General features: G+C 38.6%; 1 protein-coding gene across 2 annotated transcripts in view; it reads left to right on the top strand.

The window, feature by feature from the left end:
- Positions 1-15,602, top strand: part of Eif4g (eukaryotic translation initiation factor 4 gamma) — a 763,642-nt gene that overhangs the window by 183,027 nt on the left and 565,013 nt on the right. For both annotated transcript variants that reach the window (XM_089595035.1, XM_089595034.1), the window contains exon 5: positions 8,716-8,913. In XM_089595035.1, the coding sequence (XP_089451161.1) occupies positions 8,716-8,913 (198 nt within the window). The remainder of the gene's footprint in view (positions 1-8,715; positions 8,914-15,602) is intronic.

The following is a 15,602-nucleotide window of genomic DNA, read 5'->3' as shown; positions in this document are numbered from 1 at the left end:
TCGGGTGAACTTAAAGGAAGGAAAAGCAAAGATGCAGGGATTGGAAATAAAGGTAGGCATTTGATAGAGGTAGTCGAAAATAAAGGGTTTCATATTTTAAACGGGTGGCATGAGGGGGATGAGGAAGGTGAGTTTACATACATTGGGCCGAAAGGAAGTACAGTAATTAATTACGTGCTAGTTAATTGTTTTGCTTTGGACTGAGTTAATAAATTTGATATAAAGGGAAGGGTGGATGCGGATCACTTGTCCCTCTGCCTCGAAGTACACGATGCTGAAAGAAGAGCGAAGCGGGAGTGCGGAGCGCAAATGAAAAAAAAGTTTTGCTCATGGTCGGAAGAAGATACAGCGAAATTCCAGCAGGCGGCAGAAAATTTGTGCGAAGAATGCATAGTAACGGAGAAGGATTCCGTACAGAAAATTTGGGATGAAATCAAGAGTATAGTAGACAGATCTGTTATAAAAAAGGAGATCAAGTGCAAGGTATGGAGGTAAGGCGAAAGAAAGTGGTGGGATAGTGCATGTAAGAAGAGGAAAAGAAAAGTAAAGAAGGCGTATTATAAACGGAGAAAAAATCTGGTAGGAAAAGTAGTATATTTGATAGAGAGAAGGGAATGGAGGAAGATGTGTGAAGATAAGGCAGCTAACCTTAAGGAGATAGAAGCAGCACAGCTTAAGAGCATCAAGCACGAAAAAGATGTGTGGAAGTTCTTAGGCGCTAGTAAAAAGAAAAATTTTGTTGAGAATGACATTTTAATGGATGCATGAAAGGAATATTTTAGAGTTCTCATTGAGGGAAGCTGTGAGAGAATGGTGGGAGCAAGAAGGAAATTGGAGGATACTGAAAGTCTAATGGAGGAGGAAGTAATAATGGCGATTAATACGTTAAAAAAAAAGGAAGGCAGCTGGTTGCGATGATATTTCGAATGAAGTCTGGAAACACGGTGGACCAAAATTATCCCAAAGATTGATGTTTATGTTAAAGAAGATATGGGCGGGAGAAGGTTTGCCCGAAGATTGGAAGTTGGTGGTAGTGGTCCCGCTTTACAAGAAAGGTGACGTCAACGGAAAAAAATTAAAGGGGGATCTCCTCGCTGCCGACCTCATATAAAGTGTACACAGAAGTATTGAGGTGTAGACTGGTGAGGGAGGTGGAGGCGAAAGGAATTCCCCCGGAAGGGCAGGCCGGATTTCGTAAGAGGAGGTCTACTATGGATAACATTTATATCCTGAATCATGTGGTTCAAACGGCAAGGTCTAAGAAAGAAAAAGTTTTTGCAAGCTTCGTGGATCTAACTGCGGCTTTTGATACGGTTAATAGAGAGAGGCTAAAGGAGGTGATAAAGGAGGAAGGCATAAGCAAAGGTTTAATTAAAAGAGTAAAAGAACTATATGAAGAAACGATGGTTACGGTAAAAGTGAACAATACGTACTCCGACAAATTTTGGAGGGCGAAAGGTGTGAGGCAGGGGTGCGTGCTGAGCCCGATCCTGTTTTGCATTTATATAGCTGCTTTAGAAAAAGAATATAAAAATAGGAATGTAGGTGGGGTAGTTATTGGAGGAATAAGGGTATGGTCGTTAGCTTATGCGGACGATCTAGTCCTACTAGCATTAAACAGGGAGGCAATGTTAGATGTGTTGGGGGTATTAAAGAGGTTTTTGGAAGGCAGAGATCTGATTTTAAGCCTAGTAAAGACAAAAATTCTAGTGTTTAATAAGGGCAGGAATAGTGGGAAAGAAAAATAGCTGTACAAGGGAGAGGAGATGGAGGAGGTTAAATCCGTTGAATATTTAGGTTTTATCTTTAATAGGGAAGCGAATTTTAAAGATCATATAGAGGAGCTTAAAAAAAAGGGATTATTGCGGCGAAAAAAGTGTGGGGGCTGGGGGAAAGAAGGTGTAAAAATGATTTCAGGAGAAGGAAGATGTTGTTTAATTATCTGGTTAGAAGTGTTATGTCATATGGGTTGGAGATCTGGGGTTTTGAGGAAAAAAAAGAATTGGAGAAAATACAGCTGGATTATTTACGATGCGTATTAAGGCTGGATTTTTGTACACCGAGATACATAGTCTATAGGGAAACCGGCATAGATAAACTATGTGATGCGTGGCGGGTGAGAGCGTTAAAATTTGAACGGAAAATACAAAGTCTAGAGGAGAATAGATTATTGAAGGTGTGTAGAAGTGAGGAAGAGGAATGGAATGAGTGTGATTTATATAGTGCGGAAAGAAAAAAATTTTGTAACTACGTAGGTCTAAGCACAATGATTGTTAACCAAGGTTTAAACTCTGATAGGAATATTATTGCGGAAATCAGTCAAAGAATGAAAGATATAGAAAGGCAGGTATTGGATAGTAAAAATAGGTAATCTAGATATAATACTAGATACGCGAGTATCATACCCAAAGAAGTACCGAAGTACCTGACTAGATGTAGAAAAGAAAGTGAGATTAGTATAATTGCGAAGATAAGGTGTGGTAATTTTGATGCGAGGAATAAATATTGGTTAAAAGCGGAAGACAGGTTATGTATGCTATGCAAAAGAGACTCAGGACCGGACGGTATGATTTTGTTAGCTAGGATTGCGATGAAAATTAGCCACAGAGCTGGGTATGTGAGGTATGTTTGTATGATTTTATCTGGGACATGTGAGTATTTAATTGTAAGATGTGGATGGAATGTGTGGGATCGGATAAGTTATTTATTTTCCTTGTTAACCAAGTCCTTTTTCTGGGCCAATAAGCTGATCAATAAATAAATATATATTAATTATAAACAACAACTTTCACAAATATTTTAAAGCATGTGCATATGTATATGTATTTGCCCCCCCCCCACTTCTTTAAAATGTCCTTTTTTATCTATGATAAACCAATATTATAACACCCTTAACATGATTTGAAACTTAAAAAAACAATTGTTTGTTTTGTTTCGTTTATTCTTCAATGTATTTGTAGAAACGACAATAGTCAGTCATGTGTAAGACTGGTAACGAATTTCAGACTAATGAAAAAGGCTGGCTGAGTAGATGCATAAATTAAAGTAGAATATACCACAATTTTTACGAAAAACTGGATATCAGTAATTGTTCACCGCAACTTATTACAATTTCAGCCTGTATGTTGTAAGAGTTGCAAATGTATGAAAGAAATAATAACTCTTTATTAATAAAACAGGAGAAAAATAAAGTTCAAAGAAGCCGTATGTTATTTTATTGACAGTGATTTTGTCTCTTTATTTTCAATGATGAAGCAAAATAATAACCGTTACAACCTGAGATTTAGTATATATATAATCTTTATTTTCAGCCTTTATGGCCCAGAAAAGGACTTGGTTTACAAATTCTTTCTAAAATTATTCTTATCCGGCTCAGACACGTACCTTTCTACACTTCACACACTCTCATACTTAAATGACCACATTCTCAAGTCTCGTCTCTGCTGTATTGTTTCCACTATTAAATCATACATGTACACAGTATTTACAAATAAACATAACTTATGCGCAAACTCCTGATCTAGCTTTCTATTTCCAATTTATTTTTACATTTAAAATCATACCTTTTGAAGAGTTTAACAACATCACGAACTCCTAGTTCGCTTCTTGCATACAGATTTAATAGTCTTTTATATTCCGCTTTATTTTCTTGCCACTTGATACTAACCTCACAGTTATTTATTACATGTTCAATGGTTCCCGCTTCTTTACCACACAATACACACAATCTTTTCTCCGCTTCTAACCAGTATTTATTTCCTATTTCTACGTTACCACATCTTATTCTTGCAATAGTGCTAATATCACAATTTTTATTAAACCTATCTAGATACTTTAGCAACTTATTGTTTTCGACGCGTTCATACTTTTTGTTATAACTAGCATTTTCAAAACATACCTTCAACCACTGCTGATCTAAGTCATACATTCTACGTTTAACATCACCCATTACATCTTTACCTACACACAAATCAATGTTCGCCGATAAAGCACTCATACCAATCGCATTAAAGAATTTTTCCCTTTCCATACTATATAAATCTGTATTACCTAATGACTCCTTTTCTCTCCAACACTTTTTTACCAGCCGGTTATCATCCAATAAACTTATTTTTTTCTCAAAATTTAACGCTCGCACTCGCCACGCATTACATAACTTATCGCTTTTTGTTTTGCACAATACAATGTACCTCGGTGTACAGAAATCTAGCTTTAAAACCCATCTTAAATAGTCAAGCTGTACTTTTTCAAGCTCCTTCTTTTCCTCCCATCCCCAAATCTCTGCCCCATATGACATCACACTTCTAACTAGGTAATTAAATAATAGCCTCCTCCTTCTAAAATCGTTCCTGCACTCATTTTCCCCTATGCCTCATACTCGCTTTGCGGCAATTATACCTTTTTTCTTCAAATGCTCAATATGATCTTTATAGTCAGCCCCTCTGTTCAAAGTCATACCTAAGTAATCGAATGCTGTAACTTCCTCCATTTCTTTTCCATTAAATTCCCACTTTTCCTTTGCACTACCCCTACCTTTGTTAAAAACCATTACCTTTGTTTTTTATAATTCATAATAAGATCCCTATTTCTAAGCGTATAAACCTTTTTAGCGTCCCAGACAAATCAAGCAATGCTTCCCTATTTAAAGCAACCAAAACCACGTCATCGGCATATGCCAATGACCAGATCCTCTCCCCCCGCTACTGTTACCCCCCCCAATATTTCTCGAACTAAACTCTCTCTCTAGAGCCGCTATATAAATACAGAACAGGACCGGACTCAGAACACACCCCTGCCTCAGACGCTTAGTACTCCAAAACCTTTCAGACAGCTCATTTTTTACTTTCACTCGTACTATGGTCTCTTCATACAATTCCATAATTCTAATAATTAAATACTTGCTAATTCCTACTTCTTCCATTACCTTCCACAACTTTTTTCTATTGACAGTTTTAAAAGCCGCAGTCAAATCCACGAAGCTTGCATATACTTTAGCCTTCCTACTTCTCGCTACTTGCACTATATGATTCAGAATGTATATATTATCCATAGTAGATCTTCCTCTTCTGAACCCTGTCTGTCCATCCGGTAAAATGCCTCTTTCCTCCATTTCGTATACAAGTCTCGTTCTCAAAACCTCTGCGTACGTCTTGTAGGCTGTGGAAAGCAGTGAGATACCTCTGAAGTTATTCACACAATAAGTATCACCTTTTTTATCCAACGGCACGACAACTGCTACTTTCCAGTCCTCCGGTACACCTTCACCATCCCACACTTTTTTAAATAGATTGAACAGCAAACTGAACAATTCCTGACCGCATTCTTTCCACACTTCATTGGGAATCCCATCCAAACCTGCAGCTTTCCTTTTTCTTAACGATTGTATGGCTCTCGCAACTTCTGCACTTTCTAGAACCTGCAAACTCTCCGCCAAACCTTTCTCCGTTCTTCTTTCACCTAAAGCTTTTGTGCGACTCCCATCAATAAGCGATCTGAAATGTTCCTCCCACTTTTCAATTGAAATGTTGCTTTCCTCTGCTGAAACGCCCTTCCTCTTTGTTCCAAGAAATTTCCACACTTCACTTTCATTCCTGATATTTCTTAACGCTTCTTCTTCCAGCTTCTTATAACTCCTTTCCTTATCGTTACAGTATTTTCTCCAATCCTTCCTTTTAGTTAAATAATTAACCTTATCTGTTTCCCCTGTCCTCCATTTGTAGTATGCTGCTACAACCTTTCTTTTTTTTGCCCTACAGGACCTATCCCACCACTTTCTTTCGCCTACCTTCCACCTCCTCACTTTGATTACTTTTCTTATCACTGCTTTGCTCACTATTTCCTTTATGACTGACCACATTTTATCCACCACCTCACCACACACCGCACTATTCTCTTTACATAATACTTCTTCCGCCTGTCTAAATTTAACTATATCCTCTTCTGCCCATTTATAAACTGATTTTTTTACTATTTCATCATCTTTTATTCCTACTATATTCTCCATACCATCCAGCTTTCTAATGGTCAAACACAAGGGCATGTGGTCCGAGTCCGCCCTGCCCGTAATTTTAAAATCCCTTACCCATTCTGGTGTACGATCATTCACCAGTATATAGTCTATAACTGAATTCCCCTTTGCACCTACATAGGTAAATTCCCCCTCCTCATCCCCCACTCCCCAACCATTTAGCATAACTAAACCTTTATTCTCTAATACCTCTATCATCTGTTTGCCCTCATTACTCACTATTATATCCTTACTCTTTCTACCTACTAACTCACCACTGTCCATTGCTACAAAACTACCTAGCTCGCCTACTCTTATATTGAAATCTCCCCCAATTATAACCTTCTCTTCTTCATCAAATACATGCTCATTCATGAAATCTAAAACTGCCCTCAAATCGCCAGAGTTGTACACCGACCATCCATTGATCCAACTGTTACCTATCCTTATTTTATACATTACAATATTATACTTTACACTAATAGCGAAATTATTTTCATCGCCCAATACTGATTTTCTAATACCAATTATAAAACCACCTTTAGCCCTCCCTTTTTTATTTATTCTTACAGCCGCACTCGGTTTCCACCCAAAATCACTTGAAATCTTACTTTTAAATTTTTCCCACTGTTTTTCTTCTATCCACGTTTCACAAAAACTTATGCAATCAAAATCCTCTATAAAATCCCAAAAATCCCGGTCCTTTTTAAAAATACCCGCGCAATTCCAAAAACAAATTTAACATCATTCACCGACACATGACCATACCGCTTTGCTTCACCAGTCTTTAACCTTACCTCTTCATATATGCCGCTACTTTTTCTGGGCCCTACGCAAAAAGCTCTTTTACGCTCTCACTGAAACTGTTCCTGTCTTCATCCATCGGTCCTCCTCTCTTATAGGCTTCCTGGTCCTTCAGACTGCTGTTGTCATCGCCGGTTCCTGCTGCCTTCTTTCGTCTGCTGAATATCACTTCTGCCCCCGTTGAACTCCACCACTTATACCACTTCCCTCCCAACCAGAATCCTCCTAAACCGCCCCTGACACTCTCTCTCGCCGCTTGCCTACTTTTAACCCATGCATTAATTTTTTCTTGCCTCTTCCTGTCATAAAAACTCAGATCATTCTCAATAAAGTATTTGGATCCCTTCAGTTTACATTTATTCTCCATTATCATGGATCTATCCTCCCAGCTGCCTAACTTTACAACGAAAACATTACCACTTCGCCAAACATTTATAATTTTGACATGCACGCCAAGCTTTTCCCAGAAGAACTTGTCTACGCCCACGCGAAAATCGCCATGCAACGCTACGCCTCTCAATATGACATTCTCCTGCCTTATTCTTTCGTCCTGCTGCTTAACAATATTTTTAATCGCATTTACCCTGCGTTCGGATAAACAACTCCTATCTGCACTCGAGAGAGCATCCCCTCTAGCCGACAGTCCCGATCTACCACTACCGTTTAACGCGCTGTCTACCTCCTCCCCTGATGATATATTTACCACCTGCCCTACCTTATCGACCCCACTTTGAAATTCGTTTAATTTAGCTTTCACTTTACTAGTGAAATCCGACATTTCCTTCTCGAGTGACTCTACTTTTTCTTTTAATATCAATTCCAATGCCTTCACGTCGACCTTACTCTTCTCTAATGCCACGCTCTCCGTCCTAACTTTTCTAAGCTCCGACTCTACCGTACACTTGAATTTACCTATCTCATCTGCCCTCGCCTCTCTCTCATTAGCTAACTTCTCTTCTATCTCTAACAGACTCTCCCTCAAAGCCATACAACCTGAACATTCTACAATTTTTTCTTTCGCATTAAATTTAACCATCTTTGCAATACTTTCCTCGATTGTAGATTGCCCAACCCCACTCTGTCCTTTATTAATCACCGTACTTGATGCCAGCTTTGCATTCGTCCTCGTATACGGTGCACTGATCGTTCCGCTTCCACTCTTTGCTGCTAGTACCCCTTTTACACCTTTCTCATTGCTTTTAACCGTGCAATCCTTCTTTTCGCCCTTCTCATTCTGTTTTCCTGACATATCTATCCTCTCGTAGCCCACCACCGGCTTGACCACGTGCGTTCGCGACACGCACAATCCCTCTTACTCCACTAATCTAACCTTCAAATCGCTAACCAACTTTTTCTCGTCTATACACACACAATAAAAACGCTCGTAATACAAAAACTATTAGCACACTCGGACGCCCTGACCTCACTTTATCTAAAAAACCACTCGCACTCCGCTCGATTACGAATAAAATCCGCAAAATCACGCCAAACAGCAAGAGACGAGAACGCACGCGTCCATACACTCCCGCGGTCACTAACCAAGTCCAACCTGAGATTTAGTATTTAAGACTCCAAAATCCTAATCAATGCAAGAAATTTTTAAAAATTACATAGTAAGTTTTTATTTGAGGCGGAGTGCAAAATATCAGTTTTCTTAAGTATATTTATAAAAAAAAAGATAAGGTTAAACTGCTACGATAAGAACCTTTTATATCTGCAAGTCTGATCTACTTTTATGCTTCGTACCTTCTATTTCGCTTTCTTAATAATTCTTAGCTTGTCAACAAAGAATATTGACAGAATTTATTTAATATGTACTGAAAAGCTCTTATTTTAATTAGTTTTAGCTTAAATTATGTTAACGTAGTAAACGTATTAATGAAAAGTAAATCTATTTCTTTCAGTTTTCTACCAACAACATAACGCCCAAATAAATGTAAGAGGAAATACTACTGCCGTTGGAAATAACAACCAACATGTACCAACTTCATTAAATAATGCTCAAGCATCTGCACTAGTATCGCAGAACAGTCTTCAACATCCACAACAATCTCAACAATCACAAACAATACATGCCATCAGCATGCCAATTTCTCAAGCTGGTACGTTATTACAAGAACATTATTTGTTTTTATTATTCGTAACAAAGAATAGTATTGAAGCTCAATAAAAATTTTAATCATATACGATTTATCCAGTCAATGTTATGAAATTAAAAAAAGTTGCTAAAAATCTTTTAGAGTAAATAATAGTATTCAGTTAGTGGTAATAAATATTAGATTTTAAAAAGCCTATGGTTGGTCCAGTGAAATGTAAACGCTCCTAAATTTGCTTATAACTTTTTCGGAGGGTGTTTTTTTACTAAAACTCTGTGCATTTATTAAAAATATAGTTGAGCTGATTTTGTCGAAATAAAAACCAAAAAAAAAGTCCTTCCGAAAAACTGCTATAAGAAAGTTTGTAGCGAACGTATGGACATTTTTCAAACATACTCTTATTTGTCTAAAGTTACTTTACAGAACGTCAAAGTTTTATCCAAATCGAAAGAGTTCAAGTACCGAAAATGTTAATTACAGAAACATTAAGTTTCAGACAATAGCGTATGGCAGTGTGGCGCAGCCTATTCGGCCGATTTAGGTCTAATTCGGGACTATAATAATTCTAGTAGTGGCAATAGTTTTCCTTTGTGGAGGAGGGCGCACTCCAGAAACAGTGCAATGACTTTCGTCACTGTAGCCCAGGAAATTTCTTAATCACGACATTACCCGTAAAAGCGCCCCAGATACCCTAGCAGCTTTTTTTGGCTGCTCTCTTGATGTGCTCTGAGAATGTAAGACGTGAGTTGACTCACACTCCCAAGTAGCGCCCCACCAGACTCGCACAGATTACCTCACTCGGAACACTCAGGTGGAAGTCCCCTTTAAACCATATATGTCTGGTGAGGACTGCCATTTCCGTCTTTTAGATCGTCAGTTCGATACCGTGATCCTGAAGTCATTCCGACACTATCGCGACCGCCACCGTATTTTGCTCTCGGCCTCCTTTCGAAATTAAGCTCTGACGTGCAATGTTATGTCATTAGCAAAGCCCGTCAGCTTGCCCCCTGGAGACATCAAAAGCAAAGGAGTTTGTCGTAGACCATGTTCCATAGATCTGCGTCAAGATTCTATGCCTCCTTGACTAACTCAAGAACTTTGGCCACAGTCATCGCCGTCGAACGTCCCCTTCCGAATCCGTATTGGTTGTCCGAGATTTTGACCTCACCTCTCAAGCGAGATCTTATCATCCTCTCGAGTATTTTCCCAGAATTGTCCAGCATGCCTAAGGAACAGGATGACGATGAGACGAGGGAGGGAGGGAAGTTGTTTTCCCTTGTCTTTAAGGACAAGCCTTTTGATCTTCCAGCATTCGCTGAACAGTCCAACTTGCAGACATGCCTTAAGCATGTTTATCAAAACGTATGGTTTCTCCGCAGCTATGACCTTAAGGACTTAGGACGGAAACGCTTCGTCGGACCACCTTGCACTACGGTTCTCGCTTAAGACGAATCTGACATACTGGTAATAACTAACCGTGTAGTCTTCCAAGACCTGCCAGTCGGACATCCGTACCGCAATTTGTGACGATACCAGCAGATCGATGATCGTGCCCCGGTTTCAGGGCTGCCTGAGCGTTGCTGAACTACCAGTGTTTATGACAATAAGGTCTTGCCTTGCAGCCATCTCTAGCACCGCCTGTCCTCTGGAGTCGGTTCTTCGCAATCCCCAAGTGTTGGCCTTGGAGTTAAAGTCGCCGGCAAAGACAACATCGTCACACTCCCCGAATCCACGAAAACTATTCTCGAGTTTGGTAAGCCGTTCTCTGAAGACGATAATCGCAATGTTAAGGGATATGTAGCAACTCACATAGGTCACGCAGCCACTCCTGTCCACGAACTCCTTTTTTTCCTCTGAGTCGGAAACCAAGAACATGCTACTACGGATCAGGATGGCCACGCATCTAGTACTGTTGATGTGCCAGCTACGCCTCGATGATGCACGAGAACTTGTTAATGAAGATCATGTCCACGTCGTTTGCCTGAGCGAGTTGGTCAAACAAATCGTTAACAAGTCCAGTCCTATCAAGGTGTATCTGTAGAACTGGTACCTTCTCGCTCTAGTAGCCCCTTTAGCCGTGATTTGGGCCAAATTATGCAGTTAACCCAGCCGAGTTCGAAGTGGCTCCGTCCATCAAGAACCACCGCAGATGACGTGGGAGCCTCGATGTATGTCACCTAATTTCCCCCGACAGGGCCTATCGACAGGTGCACGACCACATTGGGCACTTCCTGGCCAGCAAAGCAGCCCCTTACTGAGGCTTCAATGTCCTCCTGGGTCACTGTAGGGTCCACGTCTCGTATCTCTCAAGTCAAGCGTGGAGCGAGCGTCCGAATGCCACCCCCGTCCACCACAGCGTTTTTCAATGCCTCGGCAAACGCATCATGGCACTCGATATTGGTATCCCTTAGCTCAATGAAAACATCTGCTCTTGTCTCTCTAACAGACCACATACCCGCCCCAAGCTAGATTACGTCGACTTTCTATATGAGGACCAAAACCTCTGCGTAATTTTTCCCCTTTGCCGGTTTTACCATGATTGTCTTAGGCTTGACTCTATGGTGATGATTTTGCGTTCATCGATATGGATGCGCGGGCTGGAGCTTTCTGTGCTTTGTGCTTTCTGCTTTCTGCTTCCGCTGAGGGTATGGCCCGAATGCTTAAGGTGAACCCACAAAAACTAGTACCCATCGTGTTATAATTAGGTCTTTGCATAAAAAATTATGTTTGGTCCGTCTTGTGTAATTTTGAAAAATAGTCGATGCGTATTTCTTCTTTCTTCTTAAAAATAAGAATTGAAATAGGTTTAGTACCTGAAAAATATTTTATTTTAAAAGTTACAGAAAACACCATATATATGTGACGTTGTAAAGTATACATTACACATGAATTTTTTACAATTCAGTATGAAAGAACTGAACCCAGAAACATAAAAAACGATTTAAAACATTTGATTTGCAGTTCAAATCCCAACTTTGCAGTTGTTTATTAGAACACTAAAAACTGATTTACTGCTAACTTCACAGGAAGTTAGCAGTCAGCGAATTCATGGATAGTTGTGTTCGCGAGCAGTTAAGGGAGTTCACTCTCTAAGAGAATTAACGTCAATATATTGATAATTCTTTGAACAGAGATCAATTAGTGTATGCAAAACTTTCGATTCAAATTTCAAATCCCTTTATTGCTCATAAAGTAAGATATTAATAATTTTATTTTTGAACTTTTAACGTGCAGTCTTATGAGAATCAGTACTGTTCTGATACACGACCTGATTAAAACAATAACAACTAAGGCACTGCCAACTTCACTGGAAGTTAGCAGTCCACTTACCTCTACAACAACCATGCCGACTGCAAAATTCTGCATGGGCTAAGAATTTACAGTTTTTTTGCATTTCTCCGAATATCCCGATGCTGATTTTGATATTCCTTTTATTTAAATTATCAATAGTTATAGCTGATACCTTTACGCGTAACGAGACAATTACCCGTGAATGTAAGTATGTCTTACTGTACAATTTTATAGGATGAAGGTTCGACCAAAAGTTCAGTATTATTACCTAGACTCTGTTTCTTATAGTTTTTGTCAAATGTTAATGAGTTTTGTTGGTTTTTCAAAAAAAAAATTATAACCTTTTAATTCTATGTTCAATCGATGTATATGTGATAATAATCTTTAAAAATCTAGAATTTTTCATTGTACTATGATGCAGTAACTTTTCAGCAACATGTTTACGAAATTCCAGATCAAAATATCGAAAAAAAATTTGAGAAGCAGTTAGATAAAAAAAGAATTTTCAGATTTAATTCAGTACCTCGAGAAGTATTGTAGTAAGATTTGGTGGGAATAATTCTTAACAAAAAATTTAGTTTTACAAAAAATTAAAAAAAAAATTTGATCGTTTAAACAAGCAAAAATGAGAGAATAGGCAAATGTAGTAAAATATTAAAAACAGTATTTGTAGTGCTTAGAATTTAATTAAAATCGCGTTTGCTGCAGTTTTTTACATGCTTGAACATTTGTGCCCAGTCTGTCGATAAAATTTTTAAATGACGGCTTATTACAAAATTGTTCAAATTTTTTTTTTTTACCGGGTTACCGCGTTACCCTTTTAGTCTAGTCACCGGGGCTACCCAGTCACCACCTACATGTGAAAGTGTATTACCGCACCCATTTAACCAATCTTCGAACTATTGTTGTACCTTATCATAACCATGGCCACAGTGGAAGTTTCTCCGGTGAATTACCTTGCCAGTTAAGCTGGCAGGCTCGTCACACCAATGGTGCATCGGATCCACTAGTCAATGTGTAGCCTTTACCCAGAGAAGACTTAATATTTTAGGACGTCCACTTCTCGCCGGTTAAGCAGGCGCTCTATGCCGAAGCATCGGATCCAGGCTAATTAGCAGCCCTTCAGATCAGCCCCATGTTTCAGGAACCGCTCCTTACCGGTAAGGTCGGCGCTCCCTGTCCCAGCGCCTGGAATCGGATCCGCTAATCCCTGTCTATAGCCCTAACTCTGCTTTACATTCACTCAGGCCCGAAGACCTGTGGGGCAAGCAATAAACTCTGAAATCACTCTGAAGGAAAATTCCACGGAAAAAGCTGCCCCGAAACAGATAGGGCTTCATAGGAATTTTTAACGATGAAAACAGTTTTTGAAAAAATTTGCATTTACCGGTAATCGAAACCACGACCCCTAGAACGGTGTTGTATCAGTACCAAGCACGCTTACCATTGAGCCAACACTGCTACTTTGCAAAATTGTTAATTAAAAATTTCGATTTTTTTACACTTTGTACGATATAAATCTGTACACTTGATACAACATGGACACAATATAAATCGAGAGCTACTTTGCTGCAATCGATATATGTATCAAAAAAATATTAGCAATACCTTAGAAATTAAGATTTTTATATAAATAAACAAAAAGTTTAAAAAAATTCTATTACTAAGAACTGAAATGTCATTGCTTTGGAACATAAAGCTTAGCAAAAAAGTGCATTCAATTTTGACGGTAAAAGCAACGGTACAGTTGTGACAAACGAATCTTGACTATAGTTGTTTCAATAGCTTTAAGGTAATTTTTTTGTAACGATCAATCTTAATTAGCAATACTTTTTACCGTAAAGCTACAGTAATTAGTGAAAAAGGTAATAATATGCACTATTGACAAACGATGGACTGTTGACGGCATTGTTTGTCTTAATGAGGGGAAAACTTACTGTTGCTTTTACGTTCACAATTAATGCAAATTTTTTTGTTCGCGTAGGAGCCAAGTTACGATACATTTTACTTTTTTTGGCCGTAACAGCCTCCTTAATTACTATGTTTACTTTGGACCTAGCCTAACCACATATGGAATGTTTACTTTGTATAAGAGAAAAGTTTTTCTAGATTTCTTTCACCATCCCTTTCGTTGTAAGAAAAAGGTTCAGTTGACAAAAATTCCCCCTGAAACTGCCACCCTAAGCGTCCGTTGCCTGCCGCGAGCCAAGCGCGCTAACGGCATATTGCCAAAAATCGAAGTAGCGAAGGTGGGCCTACGGTTGCAGCGTGAGGGGGCGAATGGTAGGTTGGAGGTTGGCTGCTGAAATAGTAAAAACCTAACTAAACTTGCTTCTTTTTATGGAATATATACAGAAGAGTAGAAGAGCAAGCATATATATTGACACAGTTGTAAATACTGATTGTGAATTTTTTTTTTTAAATGAAAGCACTGTTTTTCGTTTAAGGGTTTAGTAAGTTTAACGTTCTCATTCATTCTGGCTACCCTCCCTCCTTATCAATGTTTAAAATTTTTAAAAACTATTCCAAGAGCAGTTGGATTTTATCACCGACTCCGTTTGTTGAACAACTAGAATTTCATGAGTTTCAAGATTTTCTACATTGTGACACAACATACTGCTATCTGCAGAACAACCAAATATTTTGATTTCGAAGGCTGAACTTATCATTTGATCTAGAAGTTCTCTGCTTTCTTAATTTTTTAAACGCTATCATTTAACTTCATTTCTTATTTTCAAATGAATGTACAGAATTGTAAATTTTGCTGTTATTCGCTCAGCTAAGGAATGATGCCTTTAGGGAGCCTCGAATTACTTGTGCAAATGTTTTATATTATTTTGTCAGTCGAGTCGGGAATCGACTATTAGTAGCAAAAAAGGCAAAATTGAAATTAAAATGACCTACATCACACTTGTAATCAATAAGAAAATCGTGATTTATTCATCAATATTTATTTTATATATATATATATATATATATATATATATATATATATATATATATATATATATATATATACAATCGCATAAGAAATATGTCGATGAGCGCGAGGAAAGAACCACGACGCGAGAAAAGTTCTCATTCAAAGTAAACAAAGCTTATAAACTGAATCTAAGACAATTAAACTAGAACTATTGGAGTTTTGCTTGAATTAAAACGACGAGTCGATAGGAGCCATGACCTTGTTCGTTTGATTCAAGACGAAGATTTGATGAAACACGACTTCAAGACGACGAGCCGATTAAATTATAATCCAAAAAAAACTACTTATGCTGTAATACTAACGCCTGGACTGAGGCTGGTGAACTCGGGCTGAGCGAGAGAGTGGCTGCGTTAAGCACTTGAGCCGACAAGGGCAAAAAGGGATAACATTGCCATGCTTCCTTTGGCAAACTCGGGCAAAG

This window comes from Copidosoma floridanum, unplaced genomic scaffold (assembly GCF_036245765.1).
Source record: "Copidosoma floridanum isolate Cflo_tuat_1 unplaced genomic scaffold, Cflo_Japanese_pri ptg000024l, whole genome shotgun sequence".
In the NCBI taxonomy this organism is placed as follows: domain Eukaryota; kingdom Metazoa; phylum Arthropoda; class Insecta; order Hymenoptera; family Encyrtidae; genus Copidosoma; species Copidosoma floridanum.
Note: the sequence above shows the minus strand (reverse complement) of the source record. Positions and strands in the feature narration are given on the sequence as shown.